Source organism: Pristiophorus japonicus, chromosome 1 (genome assembly GCF_044704955.1).
Source record: "Pristiophorus japonicus isolate sPriJap1 chromosome 1, sPriJap1.hap1, whole genome shotgun sequence".
In the NCBI taxonomy this organism is placed as follows: Eukaryota; Metazoa; Chordata; class Chondrichthyes; family Pristiophoridae; genus Pristiophorus; species Pristiophorus japonicus.
In genome coordinates, this window is record NC_091977.1 from 333,842,790 (window position 1) to 333,862,247 (window position 19,458).

The 19,458-nt window shown below is 47.5% G+C and overlaps 1 protein-coding gene across 3 annotated transcripts in view; it reads right to left on the reverse strand.

The window, feature by feature from the left end:
* The window catches only part of LOC139257295 (thioredoxin domain-containing protein 3 homolog), a 242,399-nt gene that overhangs the window by 145,351 nt on the left and 77,590 nt on the right, over positions 1-19,458 (reverse strand). For all 3 annotated transcript variants that reach the window (XM_070874468.1, XM_070874437.1, XM_070874506.1), the window contains 3 exons: positions 682-785; positions 517-588; positions 327-443 (listed from right to left, as the gene is read on the reverse strand). In XM_070874468.1, the coding sequence (XP_070730569.1) occupies positions 327-443; positions 517-588; positions 682-785 (293 nt within the window). The remainder of the gene's footprint in view (positions 1-326; positions 444-516; positions 589-681; positions 786-19,458) is intronic.

Genomic DNA, 19,458 nt, shown 5'->3' on the forward strand with positions numbered 1-19,458 from the left:
CAGTCAATTTAGCTTTAGTTTTTTTAGCATTCAGCAACAGTATAGCAAGTCTAGCAGGAACAGCACACCCCAAAAGGTGATAACCATTGATAATAATCTACGAATTAAGGTAGTAGAGACAAAAAACATCAGGGGCATTCAAATTGAGAGGGTGGAGCTTTTGTTGGCCAGGTGGTCTTTTCTGGTGCTTAACTTTTTCTTTTAAATGTTTTAAAATGTTCTTAATGTTACTCTATTCCATATCAGAACATGTGTTTTCAACTAAAAGTACTTAAAAGTTAGAAGATGTCTTTTCATAACTACAATAAGTTGCTGATAAAACCTACTTCTTGACGTTCAACTCCTTTTTCGTAGAATTCGACTTCCTCCTCCAAAAGTGCAACAATCTTTTTGTTAATAACTGGAGCATTGACACCTTTCACGTAATCCACGATTTTACCAGCCTGACAAGAAATGTAATTAAAAATGTCATAATTCTGTAATTTATTTAAATAGCCATCAGTATTTTTAACTCACCACAATGAATATGAAGGCAGGTTCACACTTTCCTTCAAATCCTTTTAACAAGGGAATGAGACTAGCTTGAACCTAGGAAATAAAATTAAAAGTTGTAACAAGTAACACCTGCGTTAAATGCAGCATTTTTCAAAATAATCTTTTTTATACTTTGCAAATACTCACTGTATGAAAATGTAACAGCTCATCCCCAAATTCCATTTTCAATTTTCTGAACATACTTAAGATTGCTTTACATGGTCCACACCAGCCTTGATGAACATCCACTACTGAAATATTGCACAGTAAGCACAGTAATTTATTTGCAGAAGTACATCCATCAGCTAATTAATACTAGACCTTGTTATTCTATTAGTTCTTGATATAAATTACTGCTAACTAATATATAAATATTAGATTTGGCAGCACAGGCAATGTGTCGAGACTGTGATATGTGGGAGTTTGTTGAAAACGAGACTGTCCCAGATTGCTACATCTGCAGTAAATGTCTCTGGCCTGAGACACTCTTGCTCGAGCCACTCTGGCTCAGAGTCTTTGAACTGGAGTGCGAGTTAGAGACACTCCAATCGATAAGGGAGGGGAGGAATGTTTGGATAGTTTTCTCCAGAGTACAGTCACACCTCAGAGGAAAGCACAGGTGCAGAAAGGGGAGAGTATGACCGTTAGTCAGCAGGCTAAGGGGAACCAAGGGTAGATAGACAAGGAGGTCCTGCAAGCACTGGTCTGTCCAACAGGTACAATGTAATTGCTACTTGTGAGAATAAGGATGGAGGCTGCGGTGTGCATCACCAGAATGCTAACTATGGCACTGTGGAGCAGGAGGCATTCCGGGGGTGGTAGGGGAAAGGAATTAGAGCAGACTAGAAAGGTTGTAGTCATAGGGGATTCGATAAATAGGGCGATAGATAGCACCTCTGCAGGCGCGACCCAGAGTCCAGAAGGGTGTGTTGCCTACCTGGTGCAAAGGTAAAGGATATCCCGGAGCAACTGGAAAGGGAGGGGGAGGATCCAGTTGTTGTAATCCTTGTTGGGACCAATGACATAGGGAAGAAAAGGGAGGAGGACCTGCTAAGGGAATATCAGAAATTAGGAACTAAATTAAGAAACAGGACTTAACAAGTGATAATCTTGGGATAACTACCCGGGCCACGTGCTAATTGGCATAGGCGTAGGCAGATCAGGAAGGTGAATGCATAGCTGAAAGACTGATGTGGGAAGAAGGGGTGCCATTTAATGGAACCAAGACTGGGACAGGAAGGAGGTGTACCAATGGGATGGGCTCCACCTGAACTGGAGTGGGACCAGTGTCCTAGCGAAAAGGATAAACAGGGATGCCGATAGAACTTTAAACTAGTAAGATGGAGGAGGGATCTGGTGAACATAACATAAGTCTGAAGATAAAGGATACAGGAGATGAGAGTAAAGGTCAGACTAAGTTAAGGAACAAGAATAACATAAACGGCCAGAGAACTAATAAAGTTATAAAACAGAAGAATAAAAGGATTGTTAAAATAATGTAAAAGGGACAATTATTGAAGTCAAATTAAACTGCCGGTACAGCAATGTGGAGAGCATTCATAACAAAACAGGGGAACTGGAGGTAATAATCTACAGCGAGGAACCAGATAGAAACATAGAAACATAGAAATTAGGTGCAGGAGCAGGCCATTCGGCCCTTCGAGCCTGCACCGCCATTCAATAAGATCATGACTGATCATTCAACCTCAGTACCCCTTTCCTACTTTCTTTCCATACCCCTTGATCCCTTTGGTCGTAAGGGCCATATCTAACGCCCTTTTGAATATATTTAACGAACTGGCCTCAACAACTTTCTGCGGTAGATAATTCCACAGGGTAACTACTCTCTAAGTGAAGAAGTTTCTCCTCATCTTGGTCCTAAATGGCTTACCCCTTATCCTCAGACTGTGACCCTGGTTCTGGAACTCCCCAGCAATGGGAACTTTCTTCCTGCCTCGAACCAATCCGGTCAGAATTTTATGTTTCGATGAGATCCCCTCTCATTCTTCTAAACTCCAGTGGATACAAGCCCAGTTGATCCAGTCTCTCCTCATATGTCAGTCCTGCCATCCCTGGAATCAGTCTGGTGAACGTTCGCTGTACTCCCTCAATAGCAAGAACGTCCTTCTTCAGATTAGGAGACCAAAACTGAACACAATAGTCAAGGTGTGGCCTCACCAAGGCTCTGTACAACTGCAGTAAGATCTCCCTGCTCCTATACTCAAATCCCCTCGCTATGAAGGCCAACATGCCATTTGCCTTCTTCACCACCTGCTGTACCTGCATGCCAAACTTCAATGACTGATGTACCATGACACCCAGATCTCGTTGCACCTCTCCTTTTTCCTAATCTGTCGCATTCAGATAATATTCTGTCTTCCTGTTTTTGCCATCAAAGTGGATAACCTCACATTTATCCACATTATACTACATCTGCCATGCATTTGTCCACTCATCGAACCTGTCCAAGTCACCCTGCAGCCTCTTAGCATTCTCTTCACAGCTAACAGCGCCACTCAGTTTAGTATCATCTGAAAACTTGGAGATATTACATTCAATTTATTGTGTTCCTAACACAGATGAGACTGCACACAGGGACGTTAAAGTAACAGTGACCTCAGTCTTTATTAAGACACTCCAGAGTCAGGAACAGGGCTTAGGGGCCGGCTTATATACAGTGCTCCCAAGGGATGCTGGAATCCCTTGGGACTTCAGGGGATGCACTCCCTGGTGGCGGAACATGGGAGTGCATGCTTTACAGATACACAACATCACTCCACCCCAAAGTCAAAGTGAAAACTATTTACAAGGTGAGGCGGTCAGGAGCCTTTCTTTCCCTGGTGGACCGCCTCGGTACAAATGTCTGTTCTGGTGTGTTGGCTGTGCCATCGCTGGGCTGGCGTGTTGTTGACCCTGCAGGGCTGCTGGGTGAGCCTGGCCTTGCTGGGCTGTTGGGCGTGATGGGTTCAATTTCTTGGTCCGGGGTGGTGTCGTTGATCCTTTGGGTGTGTGTTGTGGGCTCGAAAAAGGTGGTGTCTGCTGTGGGTTGTTCAGGGCAGTCTGTGAACTGCAGCCTCGTTTGGTCCAGGTGCTTTCTGCAAATGTGTCCATTGTCTAGTTTGACTACATACACCCTACTCCCTTCTTTAGCTATCACCGTGTCCGCGATCCACTTGGGACCATGTCCATAGTTTAGTACATACACAGGGTCATTCAGATCAATTTCCCGTGACACAGTGGCGCGACCATCGTTTACATTTTGTTGCTGCTGCCTGCTCTCTACCTGATCATGCAGGTTGGGGTGAACCAGCGAGAGTCTGCTTTTAAGTGTCTTTTTCATGAGTAGCTCAGCCGGGGGCACCCCTGTGAGCGAGTGGGGTCTCGTGCGGTAGCTGAGCAGTACTCGGCACAGGAGGGTTTGGAGTGAGCCTTCTGTGACTTGTTTGAGGCTCTGTTTGATTGTTTGTACTACCCGCTCTGCCTGCCCATTGGAGGCTGGTTTAAACGGGGCCGAGGTGACATGTTTCATCCCATTGCGGGTCATGAATTCTTTAAATTCGGCACTGGTGAAACATGGTCCGTTGTCACTGACCAGTATGTCAGACAGGCCGTGGGTGGCAAACATGGCCCTCAGGCTTTCAATGGTGGCAGTGCTTCGCGACATTATTTCACATGCAATCCATTTTGAAAAAGCATCCACCACCACCAGGAACATTTTACTGAGAACGGGCTCGCTTAGTCGACATGGATCCTTGACCATTGTCTGGAGGGCCAGGACCAAAACTTAGTGGTGCCACCCTGGGTGCGTTGCTCAACTGAGCACACACGCTGCATTGCCGTATACAGGACTCTAAGTCAGAGTCAATATCGGGCCACCACACGTGGGATCTGGCTATCGCTTTCATCATTACTATACCCGGGTGTGTGCTGTCGAGATCCGAGATGAACGTCTTCCTGCCCTTTTTGGGTAGCACTACACGGTTACCCCACAACAGGCAGTCTGCCTGAATGGACAGCTCGTCCTTTCGTCGCTGGAACAGCTTGATTGGCTTTTGCATTTCAACGGGGATGCTGGCCCAGCTCCCATGCAGTACATAGTTTTTTACTAGGAACAGCAGAGGATCTTGGCTGGTCCAAGTCCTAATCTGGCGGGCCGTGACAGTTGATTTATCATTTTCAAACGCTTCCATGACCAACAACAAGTCTGCGGGCTGCGCCACCACCAATAAGTTTGCAGGCTGCGCCATTTCCACCCCCGTGGTGGGCAAAGGTAGCTGACTGAGAGCATCCGCACAGTTCTCGGTGCCTGGCCTGTGGCGGATGGTATAGTTATACGCTGATAGCGCGAGTGCCCACCTTTGCATGCGGGCTGAGGCATTAGTGTTTATCCCCTTGTTTTCAGCGAACAGGAATATGAGGGGCATGTGATCGGTTTCCAGCTCAAATTTGAGGCCAAACAGGTACTGATGCATTTTCTTTACCCCGAACACACACGCTAATGCCTCTTTCTCAATCATGATGTAGGCCCTCCCAGCCTTAGACAAGCTCTCGGAGGCATAGGCGATAGGTTGCAAATTTCCCGCAATGTTAGCTTATTGTAATACACACCCGACTCCGTACGACGATGCATCACATGCTAGCACAAGTCTTTTACACGGGTTATACAATACAAGCAGCTTGTTGGAGCATAAAATGTTTCTGGCTTTTTCAAAAGCAATTACTTGGTTTTTTTCCCCATAACCAGTTCTCACCTTTACGCAATAACACATGTAGGGGCTCTAAGAGGGTGCTTAACCCCAGTAGGAAGTTACCAAAATAGTTGAGGAGTTCCAGGAACAACTGCAGCTCCGTGACGTTCTGTGGTCTGGGCGCGTTCCTGATAGCCTCTGTCTTGGCGTCTGTGGGCCGAAAGTCGTCCGCCGCGATCTTTCTCCCCAAAAACTCTACTTCTGTTGTCATGAAGACGAATTTCGACCTCTTCAGCCACAGCGTTACGCGATCCAGTCGCTGGAGGACCTCCTCCAGGTTTTGTCGGAACTCGACGGTGTCCCGACCCATGACCAATATGTCGTCCTGAAAAACCACCGTGCATGATACCGACTTGAGTAGGGTCTCCATGTTTCTCTGGAAGATCGCTGCAACCGATAGAATTCCAAACGGGCATCTGTTGTAGATGAACAGTCCCTTGTGTGTGTTGATGTAGGTGAGGCCCTTCGAAGACTCCTCCAGCTCCTGCGTCATGTAGGCCGAAGTTATGTCGAGCTTGGTGAACGTCTTGCCTCCTGCCAGGGTCGCAAATAGGTCGTCTGCCTTAGGTAGCGGGTATTAGTCCTGTAGTGAGAAACTATTAATAGTTACTTTATAATCGCCGTAAATCCTGACCGTGCCATCACTTTTGAGTACTGGAACAATCGGGCTGGATTCCTCTGGGAAGATGATACCCTCGCGTTGCAGCCTGTCGAGCTCAATTTCCACTCTCTCCCTCATCATGTGAGGTAGCACTCGCGCCTTGTGGTGAATGGGTCATGCCTCTGGGACCAAATGGATCCGCACCTTCGCCCCGGAAAAGTTTCCAATGCCTGGCTCAAAAAGGGAAGGAAATTTGTTAAGAAACTGGGTACATGAGACCTCATTGACATTTGATAGTGCTCGGATGTCATCCCAGTTCCAGCGGATTTTGCCCAGCCCGGGACAATCCAGAGTGGCAGTTTGTGCACCATGCCCTCGTAGATGACCTTGACCATGGCGCTGCCCAGGACAGTGATAAGCTCTTTGGTGTACGTTCTCAGTTTTGCGTGGATGGGACTCAGGGCTGGTCTGGGTGCCTCGTTGCACCACAGTCTCACAAACATCTTTTTACTCATGATGGATTGGCTAGCGCCAGTGTCCAGTTCCATGGCTACAGGTAAGCCATTCAATTTTACATTTTGCATTATAGGTGGAGATTTCATCGAAAATTTGTGCACCCCGTGTACTTCAGCATCTGCCTCCTCTCTCTGAGGCTCGAAATTGCTTTGATCCACCATGGACCGATCTTCCTCTGCCACGTTGTGGTTAACAGGTTTTGCAGAGCTGCAAGCTCGTTGGAGGTTCCCCATTGTTCCACAGCTCTTGCAAACATACCCTTTGAAGTGGCATGAATAGGCTGAATGGAAGCCTCCCCAACGCCAACAAGGTGTGAATTGCCTTGCATTCATCCTTTGTTGCGGACTCTGAGTTATCTGGGTCACCTGAGGCCTGCTGGCAGTTGCAGACTCATGGTTTCTGCCCTGTACATTTCTGCTCACAAACACAGTTCCAGTTAATTTATGAACATTGCTAGCACTTGTGTGCTGAGAGATTTGTTTGGTGTTATCACTGGTGGACATAAACGCCTGTGCTATCGCAATGGCCTTACTGAGGGTCGGTGTCTCTACAGTCAAAAGTTTTTGTAGGATGGTCTCGTGGCCAAAGCCCAGTACAAAAAAGTATCTGAGCATTTGCTCCAGGTAGCCATCAAACTCACATTGTCCTGCAAGTCGCCTTAGCTCAGCAACGTAGCCCGCCACTTCCTGAACTTCAGATCGCTGGCACGTGTAGAACCAATACCTCGCCATCAGCACGCTCTCCCTCGGGTTGAGATGCTCCCGAACCAGTGTACACAGCTCCTCATACGACTTATCTGTGGGTTTCACCGGAGCCAGAAGATTCTTCATGAGGCTGTAGGTCGGTGCCCTGCAGACCGTGAGGAAGACTGCTCTCCTTTTTGCAGTGCTTCCTTCTCCGTCCAGCTCATTGGCTACAAAATACTGGTCTAGCCGTTTGACATAGGCTTCCCAGTCCTCACCCTCCGAGAACATCTCCAGGATGCCCACAGTTTGCTGCATCTTTGCGTTGGATTCATATACTCATCGCCAGTTATTGTGTTCCTAACACAGATGAGACTGCACACAGGGAGGTTAAGGTAACAGTGACCTCAGTCTTTATTAAGACACTCCAGAGTCAGGAACAGGCCTTTGGGGCCAGCTTATATACAGTGCTCCCAAAGGATGCTGGGATCCCTTAGGACTTCAGGGGATGCACTCCCTTGTGGCGGAACATGGGAGTGCATGCTTTACAGATACACAATACAATTCCTTCATTTAAATGATTGATGTATATTGTAAATAGCTGGGGTCCCAGCACTGAACCCTGCGGCACCCCACTGGCCACTGCCTGCCATTCTGAAAAGGACCCGTTTATTCCAACTCTCTGCTTCCTGTCTGCCAACCAGTTCTCTATCCACGACAATACCATGTGCTTTAATTTTGCACACTAATCTCTTGTATAGGACCGTGTCAAATGTCTTTTGAAAGTCCAAATACACCACATCCACAGCACTAGCAAAATTCCCCCTAGGACATTGGTTCAGGTCCTGCCCAGGTGCAGACCGTCCGGTTTGTACTGGTCTCACCTCCCCCAGAACCGGTTCCAATGTCCCAGGAATTTGAATCCCTCCCTCTTGCACCACTCCTCAAGCCACATATTCATCTTAGCTATCCTGTTATTTCTACTCTGACTCGGACGTGGCACTGGTAGCAATCCTGAGATTACTACCTTTGAGGTCCTAATTTTTAATTTAACTCCTAGCTCCCTAAATTCAGCTTGTCGGACCTCATCCCGCTTTTAACCTATTTCGTTGGTACCTATATGCACCACAACAACTGGTTGTTCACCCTCCCCCTCCAGAATGCCCTGCAGCCGTTCCGAGACAACCTTGACCCTTGCACCAGGGAGGCAACATACCATTCTGGAGCAGAAACGCCTATCTATCCCCCTTACAATAGAATCCCCTACCATTATAGCTCTCCCGCTCTTTTCCCTGCCCTCTTGTGCAGCAGAGCCACCCACAGTGCCATGAACTTGGCTGCTGCTGCCTTACCCTGGTGAGCCATCTCCCCCAACAATATCCGAAGCAGTATATCTGTTTTGGAGGGAGATGACAGCCAGGGACTCCTGCACTGCCTTCCTATCCTGCTCTGCCTGATGGTCACCCATCCCCTATCTGCCTTTGTAACCTTTACCTGCAGTGTAACCAACTCACTGAACGTGCTATCAACGACATCCTCAGCATCGCGCATGCTCCAGAGTGAATCCATCCGCAGCTCCAGTGCCGTCATGCGGTCTAACAGGAGCTGCAGCTGGATAAACTTCCTGCACACATAGTCGTCAGGGACACTGGAAGCGTCCCTAATTTCCCACATGGCACAGGAGGAGCATGACACGGGTCTGGGGTCTCCTGGCATGATTTAACCCTTAAAATAACCTAATTTGGCAACAATGCCAAAGGTTTCTTACTGACAAGATAAGGAAAAAAGAAAAACTACTCATCAATCAACCAGCCAATCACTTACCCTCTTGGCTGTGACGTCACACTTCGTTTTATTTTCCTCCCAGGTTGGGGAGTCAGCACTGGTGGGGAAAACAAGACAAGGCAATACATCCTGCTCCCACTTGCCCAAACTCTCGCACTTACCAAACTCTTATCTTTGCACTCTGAGCTGCTGCTGCTGATGTAGTATGAATAACTGACACATGGCTACATAAAGAACAGGACTGGCAACTAAATACTGCAAGTTGTAACATAATCAGAAAGGAAGAAGTGGATGGGATAGCTTAACTAATTAGAGATAACATAATGGGTTAAATTTTCAACCAAAGCTTTTTTTTGGCATACTTGAAGAGTTATGCCCATTTTTTGGGGCCCAAGTGTGGCAAAAAAAAACGTTCTAAGTTTCCCCGTTGGATTTCTTCATTTTGGCATGACTTAACCTGTCCTTTAGTTTTGGGGGTGGAGCTTTGATCTGCACCAAAAAGATTGGGTTGCCACAGTAACCAGGGACACAATGCGAGCTGAGGCAGCAAAGTGAAACATACAGCCCACTCGCAACACATTAAAACATATTGCATCAATTTAAAAACAGATTAAAATATATTGCAGCAACTCACCTGCAATTATTAAAGCTGGTCCGGCTCCTCGCTCCGAGTCGAGGGGCTTGCCGGTCTGCTTCCCTAGCCTGCTCGGCGGAGCCCCTTGCCTATGCCGGTCCAGCTCGAGCTCCCCCACGCCCCCTGCCGCTCCGAGAGTGCCTTACCAGTCCCCCGTCCCTAGCCCTGGCCGAAGGGCTTGCCGGTCCCGGTCTCCCCCCGCCGCCCCCAGCCCCGAGGGCCTTACCGGTCCTGCTCCTAGCTCAGGCCAAAGGGCTTGCCGGTGCCCCCCCCCCCCCCCACCGCCGCAGCCCCGAGTGCCTTGCCGGTCCGATCCCTTCTCCCCCCAACTCCACCCCCACCCCGCAGACCCAGTGCCTTACTGGTCCCACTCCCCGCTCCTAGCCCTGGCTAAATGTCTTGCCAGTCCGATCCGCCGCCCGACCCTAGCCCCGTGTGCCTTACCGATCCCACTCCTAGCCCAGGCCGAAGGGCTTGCCGGTCCGCTACCCCTCCCCTATCCCAGGCCGAATGGCCTCCTCCCTCCCAGTCCCCGCACCTAACTACATCCTAAAGGCTTCCCCCCACCCCCTCACCACCTCTTCCACATCCCCCCCCCCCGCCACACCCCCTTCCACCCCCCACCTCTCCCCCTTTCTCTTATCTTTCCTGCTGCTGCTATCCGGGCTTCTGCTGCACTTACCTGCGCCAATTTCTTTAACTCTCCAGAGGGTTTTTCTGCAGAGGCCACATACGCTGGCCTAAGCAGATTTAGAGTATCTCTCAGCTGGCCAAAGTTCCCTCAATGGCCAGAATTGGCGCGGGTGGCAGGTTATGCCCCCTTTGGCTGAAAAAAAACGTACCTAAAAAAATCATAACTAACTGAGTTACGCTGGTGCAAATTGATTGGGGAAACTGTGGATTTTTAACTAAGGCCAAAAAAAGCAGCCTGCTCCAAAAAAACAGCACAAATCACTGGGGAAAATTGAGCCCAATGGTAGGACAAAAAAGGGACAAAACTAACAGAAGGTTAGAAACAGAATTAATATGGATGGAAATAAAAGATAAGAAGGGATTGATCACGCTAATAGGGGTATACTACAGACCACCTAATTGTGCAAAGGAAGTGGAGGAAGAAGTATGTAAGCAAATATGTGAAATTAATAAAGGACATAGATTAATAATCATGGGAGATTTTAACTACCCCTAAATAAACAGGCAAGAAGAGGAATGGGGGCTTCAGTGTGCTTCGCCAGAATGCTACCCATGGTACTGTGGAGCAGGAGACAGTCCAGGGGTGGTGCAGGAAAGGGGTACAAGGAACAGAGTTTAATAATGTTTGCAGGACTCCTTTCTTACCCAGAATGTAAAATGCCCAACAAGAGAGGGAGTACTGCTGGATCAAGTAATGGGAAATGAACTAGAGCAGATGAGAGATGTAAGTGTAGGGGAATACCTAGGCAATACCAATCACAACATAAGGCTTAAGATAAAGATTGGGAAAGACATAAGTAAGACAAATACCAAAGCAATAAATTGGAAATAGCTGATTTTAAGGGAATGAGAATGGACTGAGGGAAAATAAACTGGAAAGATTTACTGATAAACAAAGAAATAGAACAGCAATGGGAAACATTTAAAACAGTGATCAATGGAGTCCAGGAGAAATATATCCCACTAAAAAGCAAGAATTAATTAGCCAGTAATGACACACTATAGAAACATAGAAAATGGTGCAGGAGTAGGCCATTCGGCCCTTCGAGCCTGCACCACCATTTAATAAGATCATGGCTGATCATTCCCTCAGTACCCCTTTCCTGCTTTCTCTCCATACCCCTTGATCCCCTTAGCCGTCAGGGCCATATCTAACTCCCTCTTGAATATATCCAATGAACTGGCATCAACAACTCTCTGCGGCAGGAAATTCCACAGGTTAACAAATCTCTGAGTGAAGAAGTTTCTCCTCATCTCAGTCCTAAATGGCCTACTCCTTATCCTAAGACTATGTCCCCTGGTTCTGGACTTCCCCAACATCGGGAACATTCTTCCTGCATCTAAGCTGTCCAGTCCCATCAGAATCTTATACGTTTCTATGAGATCCCCTCTCATCCTTCTAAACTCCAGTCAATAAAGGCCCAGTTGATCCAGTCTCTCCTCATATGACAGTCCAGCCTTTCCCTGAAATCAGTCTGGTGAACCTTCGCTGCACTCCCTCAATAGCAAGAACGTCCTTCTTCAGATTAGGAGACAAAACTGCACACAATATTCCAGGTGAGGCCTCACTAAGGCCCTGTACAACTGCAGTAAGACCTCCCTGCTCCGACACTCAAATCCCCTAGCTATGAAACATAGAAACATAGACATAGAAAATAGGTGCAGGAGTAGGCCATTCGGCCCTTCGAGTCTGCACCGCCATTCAATGAGTTCATGGCTGAACATGCAATTTCAGTACCCCATTCCTGCTTTCTCGCCATATCCCTTGATCCCCCTAGTAGTAAGGACTACATCGAACTCCTTTTTGAATATATTTAGTGAATTGGCCTCAACATCTTTCTGTGGTAGAGGATTCCACAGGTTCACCACTCTCTGGGTGAAGAAGTTTCTCCTCATCCCGGTCCTAAATGGCTTAACCCTTATCCTTAAGACTGTGACCCCTGGTTCTGGACTTCCCCAACATTGGGGACATTCTTCCTGCATCTAACCTGTCTAAACCCGTCAGAATTTTAAACATTTCCAGGAGATCCCCTCTCATTCTTCTGAACGCCAGTGAATACAAGCCCAGTTGATCCAGTCTTTCTTGATATGTCAGTCCCGCCATCCCGGGAATCAGTCTGGTGAACCTTCGCTGCACTCCCTCAATAGCAAGAATGTCCTTCATCAAGTTAGGAGACCAAAACTGTACACAATACTCCAGGTGTGGCCTCACCAAGGCCCTGTACAACTGTAGCAACACCTCCCTGCCCTTGTACTCAAATCCCCTCGCTATGAAGGCCAACATGCCATTTGCTTTCTTAACCGCTTGCTGTACCTGCATGCCAACCTTCAATGACTGATGTACCATGATACCCAGGTCTCGTTGCACCTCCCCTTTTCCTAATCTGTCACCATTCAGATAATAGTCTGTCTCTCTGTTTTTACCACCAAAGTGGATAACCTCACATTTATCCACATTATACTTCATCTGCCATGCATTTGCCCACTCACCTAACCTATCCAAGTCACTCTGCAGCCTCATAGTATCCTCCTCACAGCTCACACTGCCACCCAACTTAGTGTCATCCGCAAATTTGGAGATACTACATTTAATCCCCTCGTCTAAATCATTAATGTACAATGTAAACAGCTGGGGCCCCAGCACAGAACCTTGCGGTACCCCACTAGTCACTGCCTGCCATTCTGAAAAGTACCCATTTACTCCTACTCTTTGCTTCCTGTCTGCCAATCAGTTCTCAATCCACGTCAGCACACTACCCCCAATCCCATGTGCTTTAACTTTGCACATTAATCTCTTGTGTGGGAACTTGTCGAAAGCCTTCTGAAAGTCCAAATACAACACAACAACTGGTTCTCCCTTGTCCATTCTACTGGAAATATCTTCAAAAAATTCCAGAAGATTTGTCAAGCATGATTTCCCTCTCACAAATTCATGCTGACTTGGACCTATCATGTCACCTCTTTCCAAATGCGCTGCTATGACATCCTTAGTAATTGATTCCATCATTTTACCCACTACTAATGTCAGGCTGACCGGTCTATAATTCCCTGTTTTCCTTCTCCCTCCTTTTTTAAACAGTGGGGTTACATTGGCTACCCTCCACTCCATAGGAACTGATCCAGAGTCTATGGAATGTTGGAAAATGACTGTCAATGCATCCGCTATTTCCAAGGCCACCTCCTTAAGTAGTCTGAGATGCTGTCCATCAGGCCCTGGGGATTTATCGGCCTGCAATCCCATCAATTTCCCCAACACAATTTCCCGACTAATAAGAATTTCCCTCAGTTCCTCCTTCTTACTAGACCCTCTGACCCCTTTTATATCCGGAAGGTTGAATGTGTCCTCCTTAGTGAATACCGAACCAAAGTACTTGTTCAATTGGTCTGCCATTTCTTTGTTCCCTGTTATGACTTCCCCTGTTTCTGACTGCAGGGGACCTACGTTTGTCTTTACTAACCTTTTTCTCTTTACATATCTATAGAAGCTTTTGCAGTCCGTATTACTGTTCCCTGCAAGCTTCCTCTCGTACTCTATTTTCCCTGCCCTAATCAAACCCTTTGTCCTCCTCTGCTGAGTTCTAAATTTCTCCCAGTCCCCGGGTTCGCTGCTATTTCTGGCCAATTTGTATGGCACTTCCTTGGCTTTAATACTATCCCTGATTTCCCTTGATAGCCACGGTTGAGCCACCTTCCCTTTTTTATTTTTACGCCAGACATGGATGTACAATTGTTGTAGTTCATCCATGCGGTCTCTAAATGTCTGCCATTGCCCATCCACTGTCAACCCCTTAAGTATCATTCGCTAATCTATCCTAGCCAATTCACACCTCATACCTTCAAAGTTACCCTTCTTTAAGTTCTGGACTATGGTCTCTGAATTAACTGTTTCATTCTCCATCCTAATGTAGAATTCCACCATATTATGGTCACTCTTCCTCAAGGGGCCTCGCACAATGAGATTGCTAATTAATCCTCTCTCATTACACAACACCCAGTCTAAGATGGCCTCCCCCCTAGTTGGTTCCTCGACATATTGGTCTAGAAAACCATCCCTTATGCACTCCAGGAAATCCTCCTCCACCGTATTGTTTCTAGTTTGGTTAGCCCAATCTATATGCATATTAAAGTCACCCATGATAACTGCTGCACCTTTATTGCATGCATCCCTAATTTCCTGTTTGATGCCCTCCCCAACATCACCACTACTGTTTGGAGGTCTGTACACAACTCCCACTAATGTTTTTTGCCCTTTGGTGTTCTGCAGCTCTACCCATAGAGATTCCACCTCATCCAAGCTAATGTCCTTCCTAACTATTGCATTAAACTCCTCTTTAACCAGCAATGTTACCCCACCTCCTTTTCCTTTTATTCTATCCTTCCTGAATGTTGAATACCCTTGGATGTTGAATTCACAGCCCTGATCATCCTGGAGCCACGTCTCCGTAATCCCAATCACATCATATTTGTTAACATCTATTTGCACAGTTAATTCATCCACCTTTATTACAGATACTCCTTGCATTAAGACATAAAGCCTTCAGGCTTGTTTTTTAACACCCTTTGTCCTTTTAGAATTATGATGTAGTGTGGCCCTTTTTGTTTCTTGCCTTTGTTTACTCGGCCTTCCACTATTGCTTTTTACCTTTCTACCATCTGTTTCTGACTCCATATTACTTCGCCCTGTCTCACTGCATAGGTTCCCATCCCCCTGCCATATTAGTTTAAACACTCCCGAACTGCATTTGCAAATGTTACCCCCAGGACATCAGTTCCAGTCCTGCCCAAGTGCAAACCATCCCTTTTGTACAGGCCCCACTTTCCCGAGAACTGGTTCCAATATCCCAGGAATTTGAATCCCTCCCTCTTGCACCACTGCTCAAGCCACGTATTTATTCTAACTATCCTGCTCCATCTACTCTGATTAGCACATGGCACTGGTAGCAATCCAGAGATTACTACCTTTGAGGTTTTACTTTTTAATTTAACTCCTAGCTCCCTAAATTCAGCTGGTAGGACTCTTTCCACTTCTTACCTATATCGTTGGTACCTACATGAAGGCCAACATACCATTTGCCTTGTTCGCTGCCTGCTGTACCTGCATGCCCAATTTCAGTGACTGATGAACCATGACACCCAGATCTCGTTGCATCTCCCCTTTTCCTAATCTGCTGCCACCCAGATAATATTCTGCCTTCGTGTTTTTTACCCCAAAATGGATAACCTCACATCCACATTATGCTGCATCTGCCATGCATTTGCCCACTCACCTAACCTGTCCAAGTCACCCTGCAGCCTCTTAGCGTTTTCCTCACAGCTCACACCGCCACCCAGTTTAGTGTCTTCCGCAAACTTGGAGATATTACACTCAATTCCTTCATCCAAATCGTTAATGTATATTGTAAAGAGCTGGGGTCCCAGCACTGAGCCCTGCGGCACTCCACTAGTTACTGCCTGCCATTCTGAAAAAGACCCGTTTATCCCGACTCTCTGCTTCCTGTCTGCCAACCAGTTCTCTATCCATGTCAGTACATTATCCCCAATACCATGCGCTTTGATTTTGCACACCAATCTCTTGTGTGGGACCTTGTCAAAAGCCTTTTGAAAGTCCAAATACACCACATCCACTGGTTCTCCCTTGTCCACTCTGCCAGTTACATCCTCAAAAAATTCTGGAAGATTCGTCAAGCATGATTTCCCTTTCATAAATCCATGCTAAGTTGGTCCGATCCTGTTACTGCTTTCCAAATGCGCTGCTTTTTCATCCTTAATGATTGATTCCAACATTTTCCCCACTACTGATGTCAGGCTAACCGGTCTCTCATTGCCCATTTTCTCTCTCCCTCCTTTTTTAAATGTGGTGTTACATTAGCTATCCTCCAGTCCATAGGAACTGATCCAGAGTTGATAGACTGTTGGAAAATGATCACCAATGCATTCACTATTTCTAAGGCCACTTCCTTAAGTACTCTGGGATGTAGACTATCAGGCTCCAGGGATTTATCAGCCTTCAATTCCATCAATTTCCCTAACACAATTTCCCACCTAATAACGATATCCTTCAGTACCTCCTTCTCACTAGACCTACTGTCCCCTAGTACAATCGGAAGGTTATTTGTGTCTTCCTTTGTGAAGACAGGACCAAAGTATTTGTTCAATTGGTCTGCCATTTCTTTATTCCCCATTATAAATGAATGAATAAAGAAATAAGAGCAACATTAAAACTAAAGAAAACTAAAGAAAAACTAAGTACATAGACAAAAAAGGAGAGAATGACAAAAGGGAATTTGAAAAGATTAGGAAAGAAGCCAGAAAAACAATTAGGAAGGCAAAGAGAAACTTCAAAATTTAATTATCAAGGAATGAATAAAAAGTAAAATATTCTACAGACACATAAATAACAAGGAAAAAAATCAGGATGCATGATAAACTCAAAGGCAGAATTATTAAATAATTACTTTGCCTCGGTAATTACCAGTGAGACTAACATGCTGGACATGACAGTAGAAGAAGAGTTTAAAAAAGATATAAAGAAATTTAAGATAGAAAGGGCCCATTTCTATGCTGTAAATACATTGTAATATTACGTAAAAGCAGAGATCCTGTGGACTGGGAGTGTAATAAAGAACAGCAAAGAGATACAAAGAAAGTGGCATGAGCTGCAAAAAGGGAATATAGGTGCAGTGTCCCGAAACCGGAACTCTCGGATTTTGCGTTTTGCTAGATTTTGGAACGTCTTTCTGACATCACGAATCCGGAAACACCCGAGCCCAGGTTCGGGTATTTACGGATTTCGGAATGTCAGAAATTTGGCGGGGGGGGGGGTGGTGAGGGGTGGGGGGGGAGTGGTGCCCATCAATGAACTGTTCGGGTTGCCGGGTGGGGCCCCACCACTGTGGAAGTGTTCGGGGAGGGCCTCGCCGCCGTGGAGTTGTTCGTGCGGGCCCCACTGAAGAGGAGATGTTTGTGCCAGGCCCCGCTGAGGAGATGTTCGCGCGGGCCCCGCCGAGGAGATGTTCGGCGGGCCCCGCCGAGCAGATGTTCGCACGGGGACCTGCTGCTGAGATGTTCGCGCAGGGCCCTGCCAAAGAGATGTTTGCGCGGGGCCCCACCGGCGTGATGTTCGCGCGGGCCCAGCTGAAGAGACGTTCGGGCAGGGCCCCGCCGAAGAGGAGATGTTCGGGCGGGCTGGCGAGGTGGAGCCCAAGGTGGCGGCGAGGGGCAGTGAGGCGAGGCCCAAGGTTGGGCAACGGTGAGGGGCGGTGCGGCAAGGTCCGAGGTTGGGCAGCGATGAGGGGTAGTGCGATGAGGTCCGAGGTCGGGCAGCGGCGAGGGGCAGTGCAGCGAGGTCCGAGGTTGGGCAGCGATGAGTGGTGCGATGAGGTCCGAGGTCGGGCAGCGGCGAGGGGCAGTGCAGCGAGGTCTGAGGTTAGGCGGCGCCGAGTCGTGGTGCAGCGAGGCCCGAGGCCGGGCAGTGGTGGCGTTGATGTGAGACCTGAGGTCGGTCAGCGAGGTGAAGCCCGAGGTCGGGCAGCGGCGAGGGGTGGTGTGGCGAGGCCCAAGGACGGGTAGCGGCGGCGAGGTGAGGCCCGAGATTGGGCAGCGGCGGCATCGTAAGATCGGCAGGGTCCGGATTCCGGAATATTTTACGGATTCCAGACAACCCTGCCTCCAATCGGTCCGGAGTCCGGATTCTGGAACATTCCGGATTCTGGAACTCCGTACTTTGGACGCTGCACCTGTATGAGAAAAAGCTTGAGAGTGATATGAAGAACAGCACTAAAGGTTATTTCAAATATATTATGAGAAAGCTGGTGGCTAAGAGTATTGTGACATTTCTTTGTAATATTTTGGTGGGCTCGTTAATAGTTAATATGTCTTGGGTGGGTTGCTCTTTTAAATTTGTTTCCTGATGGAAATATTAGCTTGGTAATCGCAATGAAGAGTATTGTGAGCTCCTTAATGAGAGACGCAGATGCTATTGTAATTGGTAATCAAGAAATGGCATACTTACTAAATAGCTACTTTGTATCAGTTTTCAGAGTATGAGGATAAAGTACCAGAGATACAAGGAAAACTAAAAACTAATTCAAGGGGAGGAACTAACTAGATTAAATTTGAGCAAAAAAATGGTGGTGGAGAAACTAATAAAATTAAGGTTAGACAAATTTCCAGGACCTGATGGTTTCCATCCCAGGGTATTAAAAGGTGAGGAAATTGTTAATGTATTAGCTTCCAAAACTCTCGATTCAGGAATTGCCCCGTTGGATTGGTAAATTGCCAAGTCACTCCACTATTTATGAAGGGTAAGAGAGATAAACTAGGAAATTATAGGCCTATTAGTTGAATGTCAGTTGTGGGGAAGTTACTAAAGATCTGTTATTAGGAACAAAGTGACCGAGCATTTGGACAATATGAGCTGATCAGAGAAAGCCAGCATGGATTTGTAAAGGGTAAGTCATGTCTAACGAACTGAGATTAATTTATTATAAGGAGGTACAAACGTGGTAGCTAAGGAAGTTTCTATGGATGCTATTTATATGGACTTCCAGAAGGCATTCGACAAGGTTCCACATAAGAGATGGTTAACAAAAATGAGAGTGCATAGAATTAGAGGCAACCTATTGATGTAGGTAGGGAATTGATTAGGAGGTAGGAGACAGAGAGTAGGAAATTGGTCAGGAGGTTGGAGACAGAGGGCCCAAGTTTCAGGCCACACCTAAAACGGCGCAGCCCGGACCTGGACGCCCATTTTTCATGCCACAAAGTGCGCCTAAAAAAACCTCACCTATTCTCCGGCTCCCTGCAGGTCCTCTGGAGCTGGGCGCGGCGCAGCATGAGCTGTGGGGGGCGGAGCCAGGTCCTTCGCTGAAAACAGTGCCGGGACCTCTGCACATGCGCGCTACAGTGGCCGCGCATGTGCATTAGCTCCAGGCGCCCAAAACTGTGGCAGCGGCCTAAAGCACGCAACCCCTAGCCCTGGCTGAATGGCCTCACTGGGGCTGTGTGAATAAGGCTCACCTCCCACCCGACCGGACCCGACCCGACTTGACTCCTGCTTCCCGGACCGGACCGGACCGGACCCCCGCTCTCCCGTACCCTACGCCCCGGCGACTCAACCTCCGCTCCCCCACCCCCGCCCCCCCGCGACCCGACCTCCGCTCCCCCCCGCCCCCCGGCGACCCGACTTCCCCAATCCGCCCCCCCCAGCTCCCCCGACCTCCGCGACTCTCCCCCATCCCCCCCGACCTCCGCGACTCTCCCCCA